The sequence below is a fragment of the Tachyglossus aculeatus genome, chromosome X3 (assembly GCF_015852505.1).
Source record: "Tachyglossus aculeatus isolate mTacAcu1 chromosome X3, mTacAcu1.pri, whole genome shotgun sequence".
Classification (NCBI taxonomy): Eukaryota; Metazoa; Chordata; class Mammalia; order Monotremata; family Tachyglossidae; genus Tachyglossus; species Tachyglossus aculeatus.
Window position 1 is genome coordinate 2,393,433 of NC_052099.1, and position 26,521 is coordinate 2,419,953.

Genomic DNA, 26,521 nt, shown 5'->3' on the forward strand with positions numbered 1-26,521 from the left:
AATAAATATGATTGAATGAATGAACGGGTTCTATTCCCTACCCTTCCATCTGTCTGCTACGTGACCTCAGGCAATTCAGTTAATTTCTCTGTGCCTCAGTTACCTCATCCGTAAAATGGGAATTAAGACTACGAGCTTCACGTGGGACAGGGATTGTGTCTAACCTGATTAGCTTGTATCTACCCCAGCGCTTAGAACAGTGCTCGACACATCATCATCATCAATCGTATTTATTGAGCGCTTACTGTGTGCAGAGCACTGTACTAAGCGCTTGGGAAGTACGAGTTGGAGTGTAGTAAGCACTTAACAAATACCATCACCGTTATTATTATGCTCTGAATTACTTGGTGGAGATTAAACAATAGTTAAGTGAGGCTTAAGCCTTCATTAGAGAAGCAGCGTGGCTCGGTGGAAAGAGCCCGGGCTTTGGAGTCAGAGGGCATGGGTTCAAATCCCAGCTCCACCAATTGTCAGCTGTGTGACTTTGGGCAAGTCACTTCACTTCTCTGGGCCTCAGTTTCCTCATCTGGAAAATGGGGATTAAGACTGTGAGCCCCACGTGGGACAACCTGATCACCTTGTATCCCCCCAGTGCTTAGAACAGTGCTTTGCACATAGTAAGCGCTTAATACCATCATCATCATTATTATTATTATTAGATAGCCTGTAAAATAATTTCCTATTCTTTCTCCAGAGGTTTCTGATAAAGCCATTCAAGATACAACCAAGGTTTCAATGACTATAATCCCACTGTATTGTGGGATCTGCCTATATCTGCTCCAGGCAATCAATCAGAGGTATTAATAATAATAATAATAATGACGGCATTTGTTAAGAGCTTACTATGTGCCAAGCACTGTTCTAAGCGCTGGCAGGGCGATACAAGGTGATCAGGTTGTCCCCCGTGGGGCTCACAGTCGTAATCCCCATTTTACAGATGAGGTCACTGAGGCTCAGAGAAGTTAAGTGACTTGCCCAAGGTCACACTGAGTTCTTCTTGAGTCCTTACTGTGGGCAGAGCACTGTACTAACACTTCCTAAGGCGGATCGTGCAGTTTGGGATTCGGGGAAGGGGCGGCCTAGCCTAGGATACGGACAGAAGCTATCGGTAAAAATCAGTGAAGCAAACGGAAATTTTCGTTGGCCTGAGGAATTTTGAAAGCGACTTTTCACCTCCTCATTACTCTTCCAGTTTTCCCCACGTTGGGATCATCCCAAACAATCGGGCTTCTGAATGAATATCGTCTGGCGGCTCTACCCATCCGCAGCTAATAACAGTAAGAATGAGGACGGCACCCGTTAAGCGCTTACTATGTGCCAAGCACTGTTTGAAGCACTGAGGTAGATACACGTTAGGTAGGACACAATCCCTGTCCCACACAGAGTTCACACTCTTGATGATGATGGCATTTATTAAGCGCTTACTATGTGCAAAGCACTGTTCTAAGCGCTGGGAAGGTTACAAGGTGATCAGGTTGAACAACGGGGGGGGGGGGGGGCTCCCAGTCTTAATCCCCATTTTCCAGACGAGGGAACTGAGGCCCGGAGAAGTGAAGTGACTTGCCCAAAGTCACCCAGCTGACAAGTGGCGGAGCCGGGATTTGAACCCATGACCTCTGACTCCAAAGCCCGGGCTCTTTCCACCGCTGCTTCTCTCTTAACCCCCATTTTCCAGATGAGGCCCAGAGAAGTGAAGTGACTTGCCCAGGTTCGCCCGGCAGACACGCGGCGGAGCCGGGATTAGAACCCATGACCTTTAGATTCCCAGGTCCCTGCTCTACCCACTGAGCCACGCTGCCCCTCCAAGTCCCGCAGCGGAAACCAAGACCCGATGGATCCTCTCGGGATCTTTCTTCCAGCAGCAACTTGAGGGTTTTCCTCCTTTGCCTCCAGAATCCTGAAGATTCGTTTCTTTTTTCCATCGTGCTTTAGGGAGTAATTCACAAAGATCCCCACGACCAAATTCCGGGATGACGGAGTAGGAGGGACGAGTCCTACAGCACATCGTTCAGCCTCGGCTTCCAGGCGTTGGACCCCTTCTCTGAAGCCTAATTCTTATTCTGCTCGGAGAAGAGGCTGAAAACCGGGATTTTATTAATGCCATATACATCTGGCTGAGTTAATACACACATGCACAAACACTCCCTCCCTCCTGTTTCCGAATTACACTTTCTACAGCTGGGCGTTCCTGCCTTTTCACGATGCAGACGATGATCCCCGTGTATTTTTTACAGCTTAATTTCCCCTCCTTTCTGGGGCAGGTGGCTATTTGCAGGACGAGATGCCTGTTCGGATGCGGTTAAAACAGTCAACAGGGAAACCGGCTTTTGACAGAACCCTAGATGCTCTTTCTCCCGGGCCACTATTCAACGGAATAAAGAGCGCGTTTCATATTGGCTTCAAAAACCTCTGCCTACAGATCCCTTTGTGTCGCCAAGCCAGTGCCGACGCAGCAGAGACGATGACTAGAGCTTGTAGAAACAAAAACGAGATAGGATGCCCATTTTTTAGCGTAAAGATTGATCAGTTCATTTGGAAATCTGGGCAGTTCTGCTTCATCTGCTGCCCGGGGTGGGTGAGCCGAGAGACGGAAGGACAGGAGGGGACTCGAGACCGGGGACGGACCCAGACCTTTAGACCTTCTATTCAGGGATTCATAATATTTTATGAAATAACAGACCGCCTATAATTGACGGAGGCACCAGAAGCAAGCACGTTCTCCCTTCTGACGTGAATGGAAATTATTCTTTTTTCGTGGGCAGAGGTAAACAAGAGAAGGGACTTGCCCCAGGTCGTGGAGTAAAGTGAACGGCGATCCGCTGTTGACCCACCTGAATAAGCGATCCCCTCTTCGGGAGGAAGTCAAACTCCGTTCTGTATCCTGGATTTTCTTCCAAACAATAATAATAATTGTGGTATTTGTTAAGCCCTGACTCTATGTCAAGCACTGTACTAAGGGCTGGGGCAGACACAAGATAATCTGTAACTTGATGATCGATTGTAAGCCTTGCTTGCTGCATCAGGCTCCCGGCTGACCTCCCTGCCTCCATTCGTTCAATCGTACTTATTGAGCGCTTACTGCGTGCAGAGCACCGTATCGGGCGCTCGGAAAGCGCAATTGGGCAACAAATAGAAAATCCCTACCCGACAACGGGCTCACAGTCTAGAAGGGGGGATAATTTGGTAAGCACTTACTCTGTGCCAAGCGCTGTTCTAAGTGCCGGCAAGGTTGGCAGGTGGTCCCACGCGGGGCCCATAGTCTTAATCCCTATTTTATGGATGAGGTAACCGAGGCACAGAGAGGTTGAGTGACTAGCCCAAAGTCACACAGCTGACAATAATCATAATAATGATGGCATCTGTTAAGCGCTTACTATGCGCAAAGCGCTGTTCTAAGCGCTGGAGGGGATACAAGGTGATCCCCTTGAAGTGGGGGAGAGCAATTATTCATTCAGTCAGTCGTATTTACTGTGTGCAGAGCACTGTACTAAGCGCTTGGGAAGCACAAGTTGGCAACATATAGAGACGGTCCCTACCCAGCAGCGGGCTCACGGTCTAGAAAGATCTTTCCACTGAGCCACACTACAGTGCTCTGCCCTGTATCCCCCCCACTCCTCTCTGCAACGTACCTCTATCCGCTCCAGTTCGCACTCCATCCTGCTGCGCCAATTATTTCCCTTCAAAAACGTTCAGACAGTTCTCCCCGCTCCTCGAGGAACTCCAGTGGTTGCCCACCCACCTCCAGGACAAGCGAAAACTCCTCACCACCGACTTGAAATCGCCTTTCCCCTTGCTACCTCACATGGCTGCTCTCATACTGCAACCCAGTCCGCAAACATCGCTCGCCCGGCGCTCACCTTCTCGCTGTACCTCCAGCTCGTGCTCTGCACAGAGTAAGCGCTCAATAAATACGATTGATGATGATCTCGTCTACCTCTCCGCTGACTCTCACCCACACCCGACCTCTGGCCTGGAATGCCCTACCTCCTCATTTCTAGACCGTGAGCCCGCCGTTGGGTGGGGACCGTCTCTACATGTTGCCAACTTGTGCTTCCCAAGCGCTTAGTACAGTGCTCTGCACACAGTAAATACGGCTGACTGAATGAATAATTGCTCTCCCCCACTTCAAAGCCTTATCGAAGGCACATCTCCTCCAGGAAGCCGTCCCTGACCGAGCCCTCTTCCCCTCTTTCCCCCTTCTCCCGCTTCCTTCTGCGCTGCTCATATAATAATAATAATAATAATAATAATGGCATTTATTAAGCACTTACTATGTGCAAAGCACTGTTCTAAGCGCTGGGGAGGTTACAAGGTTGTCCCACGGGGGGCTCACAGTCTTCATCCCCATTTTCCAGATGAGGTCACTGAGGCCCAGAGAAGTGAAGTGACTTGCCCAAAGTCACACAGCTGCCAGTTGGCGGAGCCGGGATTTGAACCCATGACCTCGGACTCCAAAGCCCGGGCTCTTTTCCACTGAGCCACGCTGCTTCTCATACTCTGATCCCTCATTCACCCTCCCTTCCTTCCCCACAGAACATATGTATATAGCTGTAATTGATTTATTTGTTTATTTAATCATTTATCTTCTATTTATTTATTTATATTAATGCCTGTCTCCCCCTCTAGACTCTGAGCTCACTGCGGGCAGGGAATGTGTCTGATCTTATATTGTACTCTCCCAAGCGCTTAGTACAGTGCTTTGCACACAGTAAGCGCTCAATAAATACGATTGATTGACTGATTGATTTGCACACAGTAAACGCTCAATAAAAACAACTGAATGAATGGATGGACTATCTGATAAAAAAAATCCTTTGAGGCCATTTAGGCATTTTCAATATAGAGTTGCGTTCCATAGTTTATTATAATAACAAATTATTATATTGTATTATTTATGTTATTAATATAAATTACATGATTAACATATTATTATATTATTCATTCATTCATTCAATCGTATTTATTGAGCGCTTACTGTGTGCAGAGCACTGTACTAAGCGCTTGGGAAGTACAAGTTGGCAACAGAGACGGTCCCTACCCAACAGCAGGCTCACAGTCTAGAAGGGGGAGACAGAGAACAAAACAAAACATATTAACAAAATAAAATAAATAGAATATGTACAAATAAAATAAATAGAGTAATAAATATTAAGAGCTTACTATGAGCCAAGCACTACGGTGGATACAAGCAAATCAGGTTGGACACAGGCTGTCATTCATTCAATCGTATTTATTGAGTGCTTACTGTGTATTATATGTTATTATTAACTTGTACTTCCCAAGCGCTTAGTACAGTGCTCTGTACACAGTAAGCGCTCAATAAATACGATTGAATGAATGAATGAATAAGAAGAAATCTAATAAAAAAAGGAAGGATTATGTATTCGGCTTCAGGAACCTGCACTTGCAAGCTGCTTTTTAAAAAAGGTTTCACTAGCCTAATGATAAATGAGTGACGCTTAGAAATCCCCAAGCCCTGCAGCACATTTATTTATCAAAGCATATTAGGTTTCTGCTAAGCAAGCATTAAGCAGCAATCATCAAGCCCCCTATCCATGCGATACGGTCAGGAAACTCAAGCCACTGAATTGTGAGATTGAAAGTAAAAGAGAAAATAACCCATCGTGTCATCTGCTAGACTATAATACTGTCAGGTTACTCACGACAACCTAAAAATCAGGTTGTTTTTTTTCCCGGACATTGTAACTTTCAGCGAGTGCACCCGCTATATCCAGATGAAACTCAGGGTATGGATTTTTCAAGCCCAAGAGAGAGTTTTTTTATTTATGCATTCGTTCATTCAATCGGATTTACTGAGCGCCCAATGCGTGCAAAGCGCTGTATTAGGCGCTTGGGAAGTCCAAGTGGGCAACATCTAGAGACGGTCCCTACCCAACAATGGGCTCGCAGTCTAGAAGGGGGAGACAGACAACAAAACAAGACATGTACCAATCAGGCTATTAAAGGCGTTCACTCTCCAAACCCTTGCAGATTCTGCGAGCGCTTAGGATGCGGGCAGCACAAACACTGGGACACTTCAAAACCGGCAAACCGAGCAGTCAGGATAGAGCCTAACCAGGAAATGGAAAAATTTCCAGGATTGATCCTGGGTAGACGCCTCCAGTGACTGGTCGGTCCGCAGTCTGCTGAAGGAGAACTGACCAAGTAGAAACAAATCCCATAAAACAGAATAAAAACTTCTTTTTTTCCCCCCCTTATAGGAAGCAGCTGCCAGATGGAGGAAAATTCTGGGTGCGGAAGAGCCAGTGTCCATACACACTGGACACAGTGCAACTGATTCTGGCCAGGTTGCATGTATGGAGTCCTAGGGACAAATGTTAAGTAACAAAACTGGCACAGCTAGGAGCCTGTGGCAATTTCACTGAATTTCTTTCAAGGAAGGGCAAACTAAAGATCTTTCAAAATCTCTCAAAAAATCCACCTTTACTGCAAAGGTTAGCGCTACATTTCCCTTCAGTAATTGGTAATTCTGCATTGAACATCATCACCATCATCATCAGGGGTATTTAGGAAGCGCTCACACTGCGCAGAGCACTGTACTAAGCACTTGGGAGAGTACAACAGAGTTGGCAGCCAGGTTCCCTGCCCGCAACGCGAGCTGTAGACGGCACCACCATCCTTCCTGTCTCACAAGCCCGTAACCTCGGTGTCATCCTCTCCCCCTTCTAGACTGTGAGCCCACTGCTGGGTAGGGACCGTCTCTCTATGTTGCCAACTTGGACTTCCCAAGCGCTTAGTACAGTGCTCTGCACACAGTAAGCGCTCAATAAATACGACTGAATGAATGAATGAACGAATGAATCCTTGACTCCTCTCTGTCATTCAACCCACATATTCAATCCATCGCTACATCCTGTCGATCCCACCTTCACGGAATCGCTACAATCTGCCCTTTCCTTTCCATCCAAACCGCTACCACGTTACTACAGTCACTCACCCTATCCCACCTGGATTACTGCGTCGGCCTCCTTGCTCCCCTCCCAGCCTCCTATCTCTCCCCATTCTAGTCCATACTTCTTCCTGCTTCCCGGCTCGTTTTCCCACCGAAACATTCAGGACATGTTCCCCCACTCCTCAGAAAACTCCGATGGTCGCCCATCCACCTCCGCATCAAACAAAAACTCCTCACCTTCGGCTTTAAAGCAGTCAATCACCTCGCCCCCACCTACCTCACCTTACTAGTCTCCTATTCCAACCCAGCCCACACACTTGGCTCCTCTAATGCTAACCTTCTCACCGTGCCTCGATCTCACCTATCTTGCCGCTGACCCCCGGCCCACGTCCTGCCTCTGGCCTGGAACACCCTCCCTCCTCCGATCTGACCGACAATTACTCTCCCCCCTTCAAAGACTTATTGAAGTCACATCTCCTCCAAGAGGCCTTCCTTGACTAAGCCCCCCTTTCCTCTCCTCCCACTCCCTTCTGCATCGCCCTGACTTGCTCCCTTTCTTCTTCCCTCCTCCCAGCCCCACAGCGCTTTTGTACATATCTGTCATTTATTTGTTTTTATTCATGTCTGGCTCCCCCCTCCAGACTGTAAGCTCGTTGTGGGCATTGATTGTTTCTTGTTCTCAAGCGACCGGTACGGGGCTCTGCACACAGTAAGCGCTCAATAACAGTTTAGAGGGGGAGACAGACGTTCCTACGGATGAATAATTTCTAATACGTAATTTATAGATACGTACAGAAGTGAGCAGAACTGATTTTGTCTTTAGATTACAAACCTTTGTGGGGGGGAGGATGATGTATTCGTGCTTTCTGTAAACTGCTAAGGGCGGCCAGGATCCTAAATATTTAATAAATAATGAGGGACTCAAAGAGAAATCCTTCTCAGGCACCCCGGAGACTATATCGCTTCAGAGAGTTTGGCCATGACTGGCAGGCACAGGCTAATTGAGGATCTGGCCTGCACCAGCCTGAAGTTGCATGTTATCAGCCTGAATGGAAACAGGAGCCTTATGGTGGGCTGACAGGCAACTCTGGCTGTGAGCCTACCAAAGCTCATTCCTGGTTTAAGCCATTGTGACAGTGACAACAACAGCACCAATGACGGGTAAACACAGGGACTCCCCATAACGCACTAGGGTCAAGGTCTCTGAATCTGTGTGTCGTACGCTGGAGTATATTTTCCCTTAGTTGGACGTGGTATAGATTAGGATCCATTCCAGAACCTTGGGAAGAGAAATTGGCGAGTCCTCCCTGTGCTTGGTGTACCGGCATCACTCAATCAATCAATAGTACTTACGGATCACCCACACCGAGCCCCGAGCACTTGGAAGAAAGCAATATGGACACGATCCCTGCCCTCAAGGAGGAGAGAGGCATCAAATAATATACAAAAACTGCTCAAATATTTGAGTATGCACACAGATGCGTGCAACGGTGGGGTGAAAGGTAGCTGGCGTATAAATCCTGAGGTGGTGAAAAAATCCTAAGATGATAATAGGAAGGCTATGGCCTGGGGAGACGAAAATTTAATCAGGGGAGCCTTCCGGAGGAGGTGGGATTTCAGAAGGGCTTAGAAGATGGGGAGACCTTTGGAGGTTCAAAGGCAGGAGGAAGGGCGAGAGTCGGGAGGTGGGAGAGTCAAGAATAAAACAGCGTGAGAAGACGAGTTTGGGAGGATGGAGCAGGCCAACAGGGGCATAGTTATGGGAAGAGAGTTAAGAGGTGAGAAGGAGGGAGGGAGCGACTTAGAGTTGAGGATCTGTTTGACACGGAGAGGAACAGGCAACCACTGGAGGTCTTTGAGGAGTGGGGAAATGTGGGCAGAACGTCAATTAAGAACAGCTCTCTGAGCAGCAGAGTGAGGTCAGAAGGGACAGACTGGAGACAGGGAGGTCAGCGAGTAGACAAGTTGGGATCAATTAATCAAATTATCTGAGCGCTTACTGTTTGCAGAGCACTGCCGTTAGCAGAGTTGGTGGAAACGTTCCCCGCCCACAACAAGAGGGATACGACAAATGCCTCCACCAGCGTGGGGCAATTGGGATGGAGAGGAAGGAGTGGATTCTGGAAATGTTTTTGAGGAACAGCCAACAGGCTGAATAAGGAGTTTGAAAGGCCAGAGAGTCAAGCATAATGCCAAGGTTAACTGTAATTGTGGCATTCGTTAATCACTTACTACGTGTCAAACACTTTAAAGCACTTGGGTGGATACAAGAAAACCAGATCACAGTCTCCTGTCCACCTGGGTTCGCAATCCAAGGGGGAGGAAAAACGGGTGTTTTAACTCCATTTTGCAGATGAGGAACCAGAGAAGTGAAGTGGCTTGCCCAAGGGCACACAGCAGGCAAGCGGCAGACCTGGCTTTGCGAAACGGAGAGGACGGTGGTGTTGTCAAATGTGATGGTGAAGTTAGGAGGGGGAGAGGACTGGGGAGGGAAGGTGAAGAGTTCAGTTTTCGGCATATTGAGCTTGAGGTGACAGCGGGATAACCATATGGAGATGACCTGCAGGCACGAGCAAATGCAGAATTCCAGATGGGGAGAGAGGCATAAATGTAAGATCCTACAAAGACGCTATAAAGCGAACAGCAGTGGTGTTTACTTCTTAGGGCTCTAGGTGCATATCTGAAGCAGGCCTTGGGAGGGAACTTGGGCCAGGATCAATCGACCAGTCGCATTTACTGAGCACTTACCGCGGGCAGAGAACTGAACTGAGCACTCGGCAGAGAGTTGGTAGACACGCTCCTTGCCCACGATGAGCTTCCAGTCAACGAGCAGTGCTGTGGATTCTTGTCCCTCAGTGCTTGGTCAGACTGCTCAAGGTGTCACTAAATCGATCCATCGATGCTACTGGGGGCAGAGCACTGTACTATGTACTTGGGAGAGTTCAACCGAACAGCTGGTCCGCACGATCCCTGCCCACAAGAAGCTCAGAAACTGTTGTGGGACGATTCTCTTGGCTGAGGTGCGGGGAATCGGCTGATGTTGCGTATCTTCTTGGGGAGCTCTTCAATGCCTGACACAAACCACGGGCAGGACTACATCCTACAAGGTTACACCTTGTAACCTCCCTGGCGCTTAGAACAGTGCTTTGCACATAGTAAGTGCTTAATAAATGCCATTATTATTATTATTATTATTATTATTATTAAGTCACTTCACTTCTTGGGGCCTCAGTGACCTCATCTGGAAAATGGGGTTGAAGACTGTGAGCTCCCCGTAGGACAACCAGATCACCTTGTAACCCCCACCCCCAGCGCTTAGAACAGTGCTTTGCACATAGTAAGCGCTTAATAAATGCCATTATTATTATTATTATTATTACATCCAAGATCCATACACTGTTGACGACCTAATCTATTTCTTTTAAAATGGCATCTGCTAAGCATTTTCTGTGTGCCAGGCACGGTACAGAGCACTTGGGTTAGAAACAAGCTGATCAGGCTGGACGCCGTCCTTGTCCCGCGTGGGGCTCACAGTCTCAATCCCCATCTTACAGATGAGGGAACTGAGGCCCAGAGATGGGAAGTGACTTGCCCAAGGTCACACAGCAGACAAGCGGCGGAGCAGGGATTAGAACCCAGGTCCACTACGCTATTCTGCTTCTCTACTCTTAGCAGGGGAGGGGAGGGGAAGGGAGCGATTTAGTTGCTGCGGCACTCAGCTGGGACGTCATCTCGGGAACTCCTGTATGCTGTGCATATTTACACGTCCCACAATCTTCTGCTGCGCTCGGGACGAAGGAGCTGAATACCAAAATAAAGGACATTCCCAGGTATTTAACTCCTTTCCCCACCCTCTCCCTTGCTTCTAAGCCTAAATAGACAAGGCTCACGATCCCTGAGCCGAGAGCCGGGAGGAGAGAGGCAGGGAGAAGGGGAAATGAAAACAAGATGGCACGGGGGGGAAAGGAAAGGGGAGAAGGAAAAAGGCATTCAACGGCCCCTGTGGCTACCACCGCCTCTCACCATCCTCGGCCGGCGAGGCAAAGGAAGCAGCAGCGCAGACAAGGTGCGGCCAACTGAGTCACAGCCAGACCTTTGGGGTTCTGGCCAGCAACTCCCATCACACGCGGCCTCGGCAGGTCGGAGCGGCTGCTCCAGAAATCCCGGCAGCAGCTGCTGCTTCTGCTGGAGAGACGGGGGGCGGGACGAGGAGAAGTGGGGGACGTGGGGGAGCAGGAGGAGGAAGAGGCTGCCGCGTTGCCACCATCGTTGACGCTGAGAGTGAGGTTCTCCCTCCGGGCCACTGGTTAATCCATCAATTAATCGCTCGATCGTACCGACTGAGCACCGATGTGAGACTGGGCGGGGAAGGCCTCTTGAAGGAGACAGTGTACAATGCGGGTCTGGGATTCAGAAGGACCTGGGTTCTAATCCTAGCTCCTCCACTTGGTTGCTGTGTGGCCTTGGGCACCTGATTGAACTTCTCTGTCCTCAGTTACCTCATCTGTAACATGGAGATTAATACCATGAGCCCGATGTGGGACACGGACTGCGTCCAGTCTGACTAGCTTGCACCTGTCCCTGTGCTTAGAACAGTGCCTGGCACCTAGTAAGCGCTTAAAAATATTATTGTCATTATTATTTGCTTTTAATAAGGCTTAAAAGGTGGGGAGAGTCCCAGGTTCGATTTTGCCACCGTATCGGCGAGCTGGCCGGCGAGCTTTGCACGTCAGATGGTTGCCCGGCTTACGTGCTCACGCTATCATCAGCGTCATCATCAATCGTATTTATTGAGCGCTTACTATGTGCAGAGCACTGTACTAAGCGCTTGGGAAGTACAAATTGGCAACATATAGAGACAGTCCCTACCCAACAGTGGGCTCACAGTCTAAAAGGGGGAGACGGAGAACAAAACCAAACATACTAACAAAATAAAATAAATAGAATAGATATGTACAAGTAAAATAGAGTAAAATAGAGTAGACTTCCCTCTTCACGCTAGACTTCCCTCTGATTTTTATGATTTTTATGAAGACTTCAGACAACCTACCTTCTCCCTCGTCCTCTTGCATGGATCTTCAACGTTAGACGCAGGCCCGACTGCCGGCCAGTATGTGGGGAGCTTCACATGCCACGCTCCTGCCACTTCACGGTAAGCTCCTTGAGGGCTGAGATCTGTGTACCAGCGCCATTGTACTCTGCCACATTCTCCGTACAGAGTGAGCGCTCTTTAAATGCCAGCGATCGATTGATTAATTAACGCTTTTGAAAGTACTTGAGTAGGGCGTAAGACACACGCTAGGGATATGACACCCAGTTCCGCCCAGTGTTGAGTATGTCACTGGCCATCAGGGCAAGACAGTGCCAACAGAGAAGTTGGGGCGATTACAAGTGAAACCGTACCGAGTTGTCACAGGGCTTAGCCAGGCTCTCGAACAGTACACCTGTAGTTTGGTATTAGCTTTACAGGGAAGAAGCATGGCCTGCTTGCTGTGTGAACTTTGGCAAGTCACTTCATTTCTCTGGGCCTCAGTGACCTCATCGGGAAAATGGGGATTAAGACGGTCCCCAAAGTATGGGACAGGGACTGTGTCCAACCTGATTACCTTGTATCTACCCCGGTGCTCAGAACAGTGCTTGACACACAGTAAGTGCTAACAGATACCATCATTATTTATAGTGCAGTACCACTTGGGAAGCCCTCTCAGGGTCACACCTGGAGAGTTTCCAGTACTCTATCAGTCTCGGCTATGGGAGGGAGAGTCGGGCGTTCGATTCCATTCCCAGCTAGCGAGCGGAAGGCAGTCCGCCGCGAGTCAAAACTCACCCGTGCCGGGCAGCAGCGGCACGGGAGAGTCGAGGGCGGACACTCGAGTTTACTGCGCGGAAGGCGGCAATGGTAAACCACTTCCGTACTTTTACCGAGAAAACTCTCTGGGTACACTCCTGGAAGGACTGCAGATGGAGAGCGGGGCGTCCTGGGGGGGAGATGTGTCCGTGGTGTCGCTACGGGGCGGACACGACTCGACGACATAAGACAAGGCCATTCAGGAAAGCCTCTTCGGCCCACGTTAACCAAAGTATGCCTGTCCGGCTTGAGGAGATAGGCCAGCTTTGGAGATAATGATGATAACGATAATGAGAATCATAATAACTGCGGTATTTGTAAAGTGCTTATTATGTCCCAGGCACTTTCCATAATTGGACACAGTCCCTGCCCCCCAGGGGGCTCACAGCCTTAATCCCCATTTTACACACGAGGTAACCGGGGCACAGAAAAGTTCAGTGTCTTGCCCAAGGTCACACAGCAGACAAGTGGCGGAGGTGGAATTAGAACCCAGGTAATTCTGACTTCAAGGCCGGTGCTCTATCCACTAGGCCATGCTGAGATCTATGCAGTGCAGGATCCCATCTGGGTTCACAGAAAAAGCATTCTGTCTGAGACACAAATCACGAAAATCACAAGAATATTTCTGCGGCATCGATTTAAACGGTAAGAAATCAGCTTACGGCTACAGGAGAGTCCAACTACAGTTTGCGGCTTAAATCTCCCGCGGCCTTTACTGTGTGATAAAGGAGAGACAGCGGATATCCCGGAGTGAGAGCAGGACGATCCGTAACGAAATGAGTCTACGCCAGTACTCTATTTCCTCATCTGCAAATTGGAGATCTGCCTCCAGATCCATCCCGCACGTCACTGTGCCGGAGGATGCGGTGGCCAGAAGAAGAGGACGTCTGCCGGGGCTGCGCCATCAATACAGAAGGTGCCTCGCCGAAAAACCAACCGGGGCATCTGTCGTGGTGGACGGGGCCTGAGGAAGTTTTTTAAATAGCCGGCTGCAGTGGGTAGGGAAGATTGCAATGGCTGCCCTGGCAGCCGCCCGCTGGCATATGGGCAACGGTAAGCTATTGGCATTAGGCTGCGGGTCACCTGGGACGGACGTCGGTTTTGTATGTAACATTCTGCCCAGCATTTTACCATATCCTGTCCCCTTCGGAAAGAGCTTGGGCCTGGGAGCCAGTGGACCTGGGTTCTAAACCAGGCTCTGACACTTGTCCTCTGTGTGACCTTGTGACTTAACTTTTCTGGCCCTCAGTTTCCTCATCTCTAAACCTGGGGACGAAATACCTGCTCTCTCTCCCCTTAGACTGCGAGTTCCAATGTGGGACAGGAACTGTGCCTGACCTAATTATCTTCTACCTACCCAAATGCTCAACACACTGGTTGGCACAGAGTAAGTGCTTCCCAGACACCACAAATATTATTATTACTGTTATTCACTTGCCGAACTTATGAATTTCCCCAAGCTTCCCCGTCACCCCTCAACTCTCTATTGCTTTCTCAGGTGTTTCTCAAGATGAGGTCCCGCGCCTGCGACACCATAAATCCAACTCCTCCTCTTGAGCCTCTGACCCCCTCCCCTCTCGTCTTCTAAACTCATTTGCTCCTACCCGGCGGCACTACCACTTTCAACATCTCATTCTCTGATGGCTCCTTCACCTCTGTCTTCAGGCCCGCTCAGAGTTCCCTCACTATAAGAGCTCTCTACGGATCCCACTGCCCGCTCCAGCTATCTGTCCGCTTCCAGGCTCCTACCCAAACTCCTTTAAATGGGATCACACACACCCTCTGCCTTGATTTCCTCTCCACAGACTCTCTTCAGGAGCCTCTACAGTCTGTCTTTCAGCCCCTTCGCTCCACCAATGACCACCTCAGAGGCAGTCCAGAGGGCTACTGTACTCTGTCATCCTCCTCCTCCTCAACTCGTCAGCTGCTTTTGGCCCCGTGCACCGCTCCCTCCTCCCGGGAACACTATCGGTCCTCAGTTTCACTGACTGGGTGTTAACCAGGTTCTCCTCCTCCCTCTCTGATCACTTCTTTTCAGTTTTGTTCACTGTTTCCTCCTCTACGGCTGCTTCTCTTCCTCTTACTGTGCGTGGGCATCCCCAAGATTCTCTTCTGGGTTCCCTGCTCTCCTGGCTTTACACGCGCTCTCTCAGAGCTCTCATTCACTCACATGGCTTCAGCTACCACCTCTCCGCGGACGACCCAAATCTACCTCTCGGCCCTGACCGCTCATCTGACCTGCAATCCATCATCATCATCATCATCAATCGCATTTATTGAGCGCTTACTGTGTGCAGAGCACTGTACTAAGCGCTTGGGAAGTACAAATTGGCAACATATAGCACCTCCTCTGGTCTCCAGGCCATCTCCGCTGGCACCTTCATCTCCAGACACCTAAAGCTGAACTCCCCTTCTTTCCCCCTAAGCCCAATTCCTCTTCCTGACTTTGTCATCTCGGTCACTTACACCGCCAGCCTCTGGTCCCAGAACCTAGCAACCTTGGGCTCATCCTCAACTCCTTGCTATTTTTTCAGCTCTGTCATTCAATCCACCGTCAAATCTCACTGGTTCTTACTGTACCGTCCAGCCTCTCCCCCAACGTATACTGTATGCTGCTGCACAGATTATCCAAGTGATGTTCAGCCCACATCTCTCCCCTTCTAAAACCCCTCCAGTGGCTTCCTGTGTCTCTCTGCATCAATCAAAAAATCCTGATAGGCAGCTCTCCAACAACTCGCCCCGCTCTGCCCATCTACTCTTTCCACCCGCTATTCCCCAACTGGCTCCCTACGTTCCTACCAAGTCACCCTCCTAGCCGTGCCTCGCTCTCAATTCTCCCGTCTCCTCCCTTCACTTCAGCTGTTCCCCCGAATGGGAATTTCCTCCCTACCCAACTCAACAAGCCTACCGCTCTTCCCACAACCGACACCCTCCTAAAACCCCATCCCTTCCAACGGGCCTTCCCCGATTAATTTCCCTGCACCCTATAGCAAATAAACCTATCAATCAACTCTAGCACTTCCTATCCTATTTATACCCGTGCTCAGCAGATGGGTATGACCGACTGACTCTCATATATGCATATATTGAGTTGTACATCCAACTATTCATTTTAACTACTCCTGCTGGTATTTTTATGCTTGTCTTACCCATTACAGATTAAACTTCCTGTGGACAAGGAAAGTATCAGTACTTTATTCTGTACTTCCTACATGTCTAGTTCAGAGCACTGCACCAAACGACTGATAAAAAATAGTATTAACACACCATCATTTACCCAGCATTTAGCACAAAGCCTGGCTCATTAATTCATTCATTCGCATTTACTGAGCGCTTACTGTCATTCAATCGTATTTATTGAGTGCTTACTGTGTGCAGAGCACTGTACTAGAGCACTGTACTAAGCGCTTGGGAAGTACAAGTTGGCAACATATAGAGACGGTCCTGTACTAAGGGCTTGGGAAGTACAAAGACCAAGCAGTTGCAAGAGTATTTATTGAATGCTCAATAAGTGCAATGCGCTGTATTAAATACTTTGAAGATATCATATCGAAATACATGTCAAAAATCACTGTTTGCCAATATCAAATAATAGCCAAGTTGCCATGGTAATTTTTCATTTGTCAATTAAGCAGGCCTACCTCTTCAGAAGTCACGCATGACTGAGCTTATAAATGATTGGCCACGGCCAGTCAGATTTTTGTACTGTTTCTAGGTAAATTACATTTCACTCAAATGTTCAAACGTTTTTGGAGCTATTTCCTTCCTATTCCCTGACAAAAAAAAAAATCTTAACATTTTTGGTTTTAAATGATACGGCCTCATGCCACTAATCCACAGCTCTGGATCACTTCCACAGCCCACCTCCTTCGCTCTTGTGCACCAGCCACAGGGCTCCGCTGGCCGAAATCTGGATATCAGGCCGACTTGGTCCACTTCAAGTTGATCCTTGAATGCTTTAACTCTGTCCTCTCCTCTGCCCGGCAAAACTATTTGTCCACCCTTATTGACACCCAAGCCCATCACCCGCACCAGTTGTTCCAGACATTTAACTCCCTCCTTAGGTCCTCTGTCCCCCCGCCTTGCCCCCAGTGAGCTGGCCACCTATTTTATTAAGAAAATGACGCTATCAGGCGTGATCTCCCTAAAATTGCCCCTGTCCCTCATCAGCCCCTCCCACTTCCCTCTTCAACTTCCCATCCTTCTCAGCAGTATCTCTACAGGAGATTTCCAGCATCCTCTCAAAAGCCACCCCCTCCACCTGCGCATCTGACCCCATTCTTTCGCACCTTATCAAAACTAGCTAGCTTCTTTCCTAGCTTCTAGCTTCTTTCCTCCCTAACAGCCGTCTCCAACTCTTTGCTCTCCAATGGCTTCTTCTCCACTGCTCTCAAACACGCCCACGTCTCCCCTACCCTAAAAGAAAACCCTCCCTTGACCCCACGGCTCCCTCCAGTTATCGCCCCATCTCCCTCCTACCATTCCTCTCCAAGCTCTTTGAGCGAGTCGTCTACACCCGCTGCCACAAGTTCCTCTCCTCCAATCCTCTCCTTGACCGCCTCCGATCTGACTTCCGTGCCCTTCACTCCGCAGAAACCGCCCTCTCAAAGATCACAAGTGACCTCCTTCCTGCCAAATCCAACGGCCTCTACTTCAGCCTAATCCTCCTCGACCTCTCGGCTTCCTTCGACATGCTCGGCCACCTCCCTTCTACTGGAAACATTATCTGGCCTCGGCTTCACTGCCACTATCCTCTCCTGGTTCTCTTCCTATCCTTCTGGCCGCTCATTCTCTTGTCTCTTTCACGGGCTCCTCCTCTGCCTCCCAGCCGCCAACTGTGGGTGCCCCTCACGGGTCAGTTCTGGGTCCCCTTCTATTCTCCATCTACACCCACTCCCCTGGAGAACTCATTTGCTCACATGGCTTCACCTACCTCCTCTGGGCGGTTAATACCCAAATCTACATCTCCAGCCTCGATCTCGCTCCCCCATCATTGGCTTCAGAGCCCTCAATCACCTCGCCCCCCGTCCCCCAGCTCACCTCGCTACTCTCCTACTACAACCCAGCCCTCACACTTCACCCCTCTGCTGCTGACCTTCTCACTGCACCTTGATCTCATCTATCTCGTCGCTGACATCTTGCCCACGTCCTGCCTCTGGCCTGGGATGTTCTCCCATTCGCTCTTACATCTCCTCTAAGAGGCCTTCCCAGACTAAGCCCCCCTCTCCTCCTCTCCCACTCCCTCCTGCCTCAATCGGACTTGCTCCTTTTGTTCTTCCCCCCTCCCATCCCTATAGCACTTATGTACATATCTGTAATTTCTTTACACTAATGTCTATCTCCCCCCCCTAGACTGTAAGCAGGAAACGTGTCTGTTTATTGTTGCATTTAGTACAACGCTCTGCACACAGTAAGCACTCAATAAATCATTGACTAACTTGCCTAATTAGATCTTTTCTACGCCATCGTCCGCTTTAACTTCACTTTCCTTTAAAATGTGTTCACAATCTTAAGGCAAGATAATTACCACCCACGTAGCACGCCGCATCACACTTGTGTTAGCAGAGGGACAGGTCTGAATGAAACCAGACAGAAGAAATGGTATTTCCCGAACGTATACAAACAATCCTATATGCTTATTTTCTCTGATTACACTACAATTAATTAGCCAATAAATAATGTCTAATGCTGAACTTTACTCGCTCAGGGACTCAAGTTGAATTTACATACTAATGGTTGACTGTTTACCTTTATTAGATCTGAAAATAAACATAATAAATGGATAACCATTTAAGAATGAAGTTTGCCCTATCTTGATGAAAAGTCTAAAACTGAGGCAGTCAATGAATCTACTTCTCCTACTCTAGGCAATAAAGCTAATCCGCGGAAAGGATGATAAATGTAAATCATTTCAGAGCGGCACGCTAATGGCAGACCATCTGGGATGTTCTTTTAAAGGATTGCACAGAAGCTGATGGAAGAGCGCAGTCCGCTCGCAAGGCTCCTTGCTGTGTGAGTCGGAATCAGACGGGCAGCAGTTGAGCCCGGAAAGGTGCTTCTCCATCCTTCCTGTCGATACTTTCTGGGTTTCGTTTCCGGTTCGATAACCAGGACAGGTTCTACCGATCAGTCAACTCGACAGGACTCTACGCCTGGAGATGCCGGCTCCTCGGCAATCGAGTCACCCCGCTAACTGTGGGCCTTGCCGCCTCGGGGCTGCTGGATCTCGGTCAGACTCCCAGGCGCTCGCTCTTTCCTCGATTCCCTGCTCTTCATGTCTGCAACCCTTTCACGGTGGGGGTAGAACAAACCCCCTCCTACCCCTACTCCCTGGGAGACAATCCTCATCTAAAAAATGAGGATGAAATACCCGTTCTCCCCATCCCTTACGCTGTCGGCCCCAGGTGGGACAGGGACTGTCTCTGACCCGACAGGGACCGTCTCTATATGTTGCCAACTTGGACTTCCCAAGCGCTTAGTACAGTGCTCAATAAATACGATTGATTGATTGACTGATTAATAATAATGAATAATAATTGCGGCGCTTGTTACGCGCTTTCTACGTGCCAAGCACTGTGCTAAGTGCTGGGGGTAGATACAAGATGAACGGGGCCCGCATGGGGCTCACGGTCTAAGCAGGAGGGAGAATTGGTTTGGGGCTCCCCATTCTGCAGATGAGGGAACTGAGGCACAGAAAAGTGAAGTGACTTGCCCCAGGTCACACGGCAGACAAGCGGCGGAGTCAGCATCAGCGCCCTGGCCTTGTGATTCCTAAGACCGTGCCCTTTCCACTCAGGCCATGTTGCTTCTACAGTACTCAGGAGGTACTTAGTAAGCGCTCAGTACGGCGCTCGTAATTAGTAACTGCTTAACAAGTACCACAGTTTTTATTGTAATTATAATTACTCCCCAGTTGCTCCGAGACTGAGCTGAGCCCCCAGCCCAAGGTAGCTCTTTGGGCAGTCCCCTCGGGGTCATTTATGGGCCAGGGTCTACATCCCATAGCCCAAAGAGATGGGGAAAAACAGAGTTCTGCAACGATAATCAGTCTCCCAGCCTTGAAGCTATGCTCACCTTAACAGAGTTATTACACAGAGCGGGACACGGGAAGAGAACGGGTGACCGCAGGGTCCCGAAACACCTGCTAGTTGAAGAAAAGGAACTGGGAAACTGAAAGCCAGGAGGGCCTAGGGCGCATTATAAGGCCAAGGGAACAACACTTCAGGAAATGATGCATCCTGGATGAAAGCTGGGCGCCAGCTAATAAAAATAATGATAATTATGGTATCTGTTAAGCACTTACTATGCGCCAGGCTCTCTACTAAGCGCGGGGGTTGGATACAAAGCAAATCGGGTCGTCCCACATGGGGCTCATGGTCGGTACACCGGGTACGACAAACATTAAGCATGGGACGGGATTTTCGTGTGCTCACTTTGGCCTTCTCGGCTGCACAGGTACTCGTAGGTGATCCTTACCATCAGAGGTCTCTTCTTGGAATCATCATCATCAATCGTATTTATTGAGCGCTTACTGTGTGCAGAGCACTGCACTAAGCGCTTGGGAAGTCCAAGTTGGCAACATACAGAGACAGTCCCTACCCAATAGTGGGCTCACAGTCTAAAAGATATGAAGCCCGACACAGAAAGAATGACTTGGAACGGAAAGACTTCTGCGCGTCTAATTTCTATAAATCTGCGCAGAGGATAAGAACTTAAGACTGTTTCTAAAAAGATTATTTTGTGCTATTTTGCTCACAGGAAAAAGCTGCTGGCTTTTTTTTGTGGGTTACTTGGAAGAATATCTCTTGATTTAACGGAAATGTTGTGACAAATGTTGCCTGTGTTTATGCGCAGGAATCGGAAGAACTATCGTGTAATCTGTTATCTTCAAGTTCCCTAGACTTTGAGTTTCACAATATTTTGTCTTTTTCTCTTTAATAAAACTTCACGAGTTTGAGAATGAGGAACTTGGCTAAATACCAATTACTTCTGATAAAGCAAATGGCTGTTATTATTCAAATCGTTCGGCTGTGAACAAAATCAGATTTTTGGGGAAGTTTTATGAGGTTACCCTATTTTCACTAGAAGGCCATTAATAATTGGAAAACTTTGGAAGTCCCAGTTTAAATTTCCTTTTCTTTTATGGCTTCTCGATTTATCTCTAAACTGTAAGCTCACTGTGGGCAGGGAACGTGTCTACCAAGTCTTTTGGAGTGGGCTCTCTCGAGCGCTTAGTACAGTGCTCTGCACACAATAAGCGCTCAATAAATACCATGGAATGATCTCCCGAGACAAATTTACCTTCACAGTATTCTCCCTCGCTATTCCCTTCAAATGAGTCAATGTGTTCAATCTGATTATATCGAATCCACGCCATTCATTCATTCAATCGTATTTACTGAGCGCTTACTGTGTGCAGAGCACTGTACTAAGCGCTTGGGAAGTACAAGCTGGCAACATATAGAGACGGTCCCTACCCAACAGCGGGCTCACAGTCTAGGAGGGGGAGACAGACAACTAAACAAAACATGTAGACAGGTGAATTATCAGCCCAGTGCTACGGTAAATTGTAGGTGCTTAACAAATACATAATATATTACACATATTGAGAGCCTCATAATAATAATAATGATGGCATTTATTAAGCGCTTACTATGTGCAAAGCACTGTTCTAAGCGCTGGGGAGGTTACAAGGTGATCAGGTTGTCCCCCGGGGGGCTCACGATCTTAATCCCCATTTTCCAGATGAGGGAACTGAGGCCCAGAGAAGTGAAGTGACTTGCCCAAAGTCACACAGCTGACAACCGGCAGAGCCGGGATTCGAACCCATGACCTCTGACTCCAAAGCCCGGGCTCTTTCCACTGAGCCACGCCGCTTCTACTTCTAGGCTGTGAGCCCGCTGCTGGGTAGGGACCGTCTCTATACGTTGCCGACTGGGACTTCCCAAGCGCTTAGTCCAGTGTTCTGCACACAGTGAGCGCTCAATACATGGCTCAGTGGAAAGAGCACGGGCTCTGGAGTCCGAGGTCATGGGTTCGAATCCCGGCTCCGCCGCATGTCTGCTGTGTGAGCTTGGGCAAGACACTTCACTTCTCTGTACCTCAGTTCCGTCGTCTGTCAAATGGGGATTAAAACCGTGAGGCCCCACGTGGGACAACCTGATCACCTTGTATCCCCTCCCGGTGCTTAGAACAGTGCTTGGCACATAGTAAGCGCTGAACAAATGCCATCATTATTATTATTATAATAAATACGATTGAATGAATGAATCTCCTTCAGTCTCTGCATTTGCACTTGGTTCCTCTCACGCTAACCTTCTCACTGCACCTCGATCTCATCTAACGTCTGACTGCCGACCCCTCGCCCACGTCCGGCCTCGGTCCTGCAACGCCCTCCCTCCTCAAATCCGACGGATAATTCCTCCCCCCTCCTTCAACGTCTTATTGAAGGCACTCCTTCTCCAAGAGGCCTTCCCTAAGCGCCCCCCTCCCTCTTCTCCCACTCCCTTCTGCGTCACCCGGATTTGCTCCCTCGGCTCTTCCCCTCTCCCAGCCGCGCGGCACTCATACACATACCTTTAATTTATTTCTTTATATTAACGTCAGTCTCCCTAGCTCTAGACTTTGGCTCGTTATGGACGGGGAATGTGCCTGTTTATTGTTGTATTGCACTCTCCAAGTGCTTGGTATAGTGCTCTGCATATAGTAAGCGCTCGATAAGTACGACTGAATGAACGAATGAACTGGAGCAGCACGGCATAACGGATGGAGCACGGGTTCTAATCCCCGTTCCGCCACTTGTCTGCTGTGTGGCCGTAGGCGAGTCCCTTCATTCTCTGTGCCTCAGTTGCCTCATCTGCAAAACGGGGGTGAAGACTGCGGGCCCCATACGGGACGGGCACTATGTCCAACATGATTTGCTTGCATCCAACCCAGCGCTTAGTACCGTCCCTGGCACACTGTAGGCCCCTCACAAATACCGTAATTCTTATTAGTAGCGTTATTAAAAATGTACCTGAAACTGGATGTTCTCATTGATGTCAGGCACACGGAACTGTTCCAGGAATTCCTCATCTTCGCTCCAGAACAAGCGAATGTCAGGGATGTTATACAGGATCATGGCCAGCCGCTCCAATCCCAGGCCGAACGCCCATCCAATCTTCTCCGAAGCCCCAGCTTCAATTTGGGAATTAAAAATAGAGATCAGGGATGGGCTGTAGCGATACTTACGTAAGATATTCATTTTTCCTCGTAATTTCCCAGAAGCAGCCAACCGAAAAATTTAACAATAAAAGTTAGGTGAGTCTCTTCCTATTCATTCATTCAATCGCATTTATTGAGCGCTTACTGTGTGCAGAGCACTGTACTAAGCGCTCGGGAAGTACAACTGGCAACATCTAGAGATGGTCCCTACCCAACAGCGGGCTCACAGTCTAGAAGGGGGAGACGGACAACAAAACATATTAACAAAATAAAATAAATAGAATAAATAGACCCATCATGCGATGGAATTGGAGGCGTGAGGAGGAAAGAAAGGTAGCGAAAAGTGTGCATGACTATGAGAACATTTAGGAAATACTGGCACTGGGGATCTTTTTTTTCTTAATGGCATTTGTTAAGCACTTATTATGTGTCAAACACCGTTTTAAGCACTGGGGTAATAATAACAATAATAATTCTGGTATTTGTTAAGCGCTTACTGTGTGCCAAGCACTGCACTAAGCACTGGAATGGATACAGGCAAATTGGAATGGACACAGTTCCAGTCCCTCGTGGTGCTCACGGTTTCATCCTCCGTTTTACAGATGAGGAAACTGAGGTACAGAGAAGGGAAGCGACTTGCCCAAGGTCACACAGCAGACAAGTGGCGGCGCCAGGATTAGAACCCAGAACCTTCTGACGCCCAGGCTCCTGCTCTATCCACTATGCCCTGGGTAGATCCCATTAATCAGGTCGGATATAAGCAGCGTGGCTCGGTGGTAAGAGCCCGGGCTTTGGAGTCCGAGGTCATGGGTTCAAATCCCGGCCCTGCCACTTATCAGCTGTGATTTTGGGCAAGTTACTTCTCTGGGCCCCAATGACCTCCTCTGGAAAATGGGGATTAAGACTGTGAGCTCCACGTGGGACAACCTGATAACCTTGTAACCTCCCCAGCACTTAATAAATTAATAACAGTGCTTTGCACATAGTAAGTGCTTAATAAATGCCATCATCATCTATTTCCTGTCACACTTGGGGCCAACAGTTTAATTGGGAGGGGAAACAGGTTTCGAACCTCCTCACTGGGCCCCATTTTCGCCTGTCCCGCCGTAGACCCCTGGCCCACAAACTAGCTCTCTTCCCCCCTTTAAAGCCCTGCTGAAAACTCGTCTCCTTCCCACAGCACTTGTGTATATATATCCACATTTATTATTCTATTTATTTTATTAATGATGTGTATCTACGATTCTATTTATTTATAGGACACTATTGATGCCTGTCTACCTGTTTTGTTTTGTTGTTTGTCTCCCCCCTTCTAGACTGTGAGCCCGCTGTCGGGTAGGGATTGTCTCTATCTGTTGCCGAATTGTATTTTCCAAGCGCTCCAAGTACGGCGCTCTAAGCGCTCAATAAATATGATTGAATGAACTGAATGAATCCCCATTTTACAATTGAGAAAACTGAGGCATAGAGAAGCAGCGTGGCTCAGTGGAAAGAGCCCGGGCTCGGGAGTCAGAGGTCGTGGGTTCAAATCCCGGCGCCGCCAATTGTCAGCCGTGTGACCTTGGGCAAGTCACTTCACTTCTCTGCGCCTCAGTTACCTCATCTGTCAAATGGGGATTCAATCAATCAATCAATCAATTGTATTTATTGAGCGCTTACTGTGTGCAGAGCACTGTACTAAGCACTTGGGAAGTACAAGTTGGTGACATATAGATACAGTCCCTACCAAACAACGGGCTCACAGTCTAGAAGGGGGAGACAGACAACAGAGCAAAACACGTGGACAGGTGTCAAGTTGTCAGAATAAGTAGAATTAAAGCTAAATGCACATCATTAACAAAATAAATAGAATAGTAAATATGTACAAGATAATAATGGCATTTGTTAAGTGCTTACTAAGTGCAAAGCACTGTTCTAAGCACTGGGGAGGATACAAGGTGATCAGGTTGTCCCACGTGGACAACCCCCCATTAATCCCCATTTTACAGATGAGGTAACTGAGGCCCAGAGAAGTTAAGTGACTTCCCAAAGTCATACAGCTGACAGCAGAGTTGGGATTAAAACTGTGAGCCCCCCGTGGGACAACCTGATCACCTTGTCACCTTCCCAGCGCTTAGAACAGTGCTTTGCACGTAGTAAGTGCTTAATACCATTATTATTATTATTATTATTATTAAGTGACTTGCCCAAGGTCACACAGTACGCGATTAGCAGAGCCAGGGATTAGATCCCAGGTCCTCTGACTCCAGGCCCATGCCGCTTCTTGGATTCCACGGCACGTCTCTTCTACGGAACGCTGCTTTCTGGCCCAAGTCTTTTCTTCAATCCTACGGTTCCTCAGCCTTTAACTCATCATCATCGTCACCATCATTACTCTAAGCATTTATTATTCCCGCAAAGCGATTCTCGGGAGCCCTCCCTTCTGGCCTGGCAAAGCCCCCAGATTTTCCTCTGGTTCCAAAAGGTTCGGCCACTTATCATACTGACTGGCTGCTCCCTCCAAATTCTTGGGCAGGGGTCCAAATCATCTAGGTGATTCATCAGTGTTTGCAAACAGATGAGCAGCAAAGATGCTCATTACTTTATCTCAAGCTAGAGTTTGGGGGTCCTTGGGGTGTTTCGGGAGCGTCTGAAGTGGTCGTGGAAATTCAAACCGGAGTTTGGTCAACACTGTTACAACACCTCTTTCCCACTGATCACCACTGCTTCTGAATTTTCTCCCCTGCCGCCCTTCTCCCTTATCACCTCCTGCCCCATTTTTCATCATTATTGGTTTTTTCTTTTCCAGCCCCTAACTCTAGGTCTACTTCTGAGAGGAACAACGCGCCAAAAAGGATACGACTGCTGAGACGCGCGGAAGGCTTCATACATTTCCATGTTTGGGGAAAGTTGGGTATGAAAGGCAGAGGGAGTCGAGGGGGCACTCAGCAAGTCTGCGTGATGAGGAACTTACGAAGAATAATAATTCTGGCACTTGTTAAGCATTGCTTATGCGCCAAGCACTGTATTACAAATTTGCCACATATTTGTATATCTAGTTCTTCTGGATGGACTGGAAGTGAGGGGAAAATCAACCGTAGCTTACAGGGAGGGAAGAGGGAACCAGCTGGTAAAATAACGTCACCAACCAGGGTATGATGGGCCACAGTGTGACTTGGGGAGGCTTTAGTTACTTGCTGTTGACCTCTGGCTCATGTCCCTCCCACCTCATTCCACCGGGAACTTGCTTCCCCATCTTCAATCACATTTCCTCCAGAAGGCCTTCCCTGGATGAACTCTCACCTCTCCACCCTAAACTCCCCGCCTGCGACCGCAGCTTCGCACTTTAACTGTTCACATCCTCCTCCCGGTTGTACTTACGGACATACCTTCATATTTCTACCGGGAATTTTATGTCAGTGTCTGCCTCCTTTGCTAAGATGAAAGCTCCTTGAGGGCAGGAGTCATGTCTCACTGTACTTTCATCTCTCGGCCACCCTCTTGCTCAATCCCTCCCTCATCCTTCAAATTGAATCTCCTTCAGGCAGTGCATCACCTATGCACCTGAGTCCTCACCA

The 26,521-nt window shown here is 48.6% G+C and overlaps 1 protein-coding gene across 1 annotated transcript in view; it reads right to left on the reverse strand.

Moving 5' to 3' along the window:
- FARS2 (phenylalanyl-tRNA synthetase 2, mitochondrial) overlaps positions 1-26,521 on the reverse strand; it is a 271,576-nt gene that overhangs the window by 129,608 nt on the left and 115,447 nt on the right. The window contains exon 6 of the mRNA XM_038770346.1: positions 22,777-22,937. Within this exon, the coding sequence (XP_038626274.1) occupies positions 22,777-22,937 (161 nt within the window). The remainder of the gene's footprint in view (positions 1-22,776; positions 22,938-26,521) is intronic.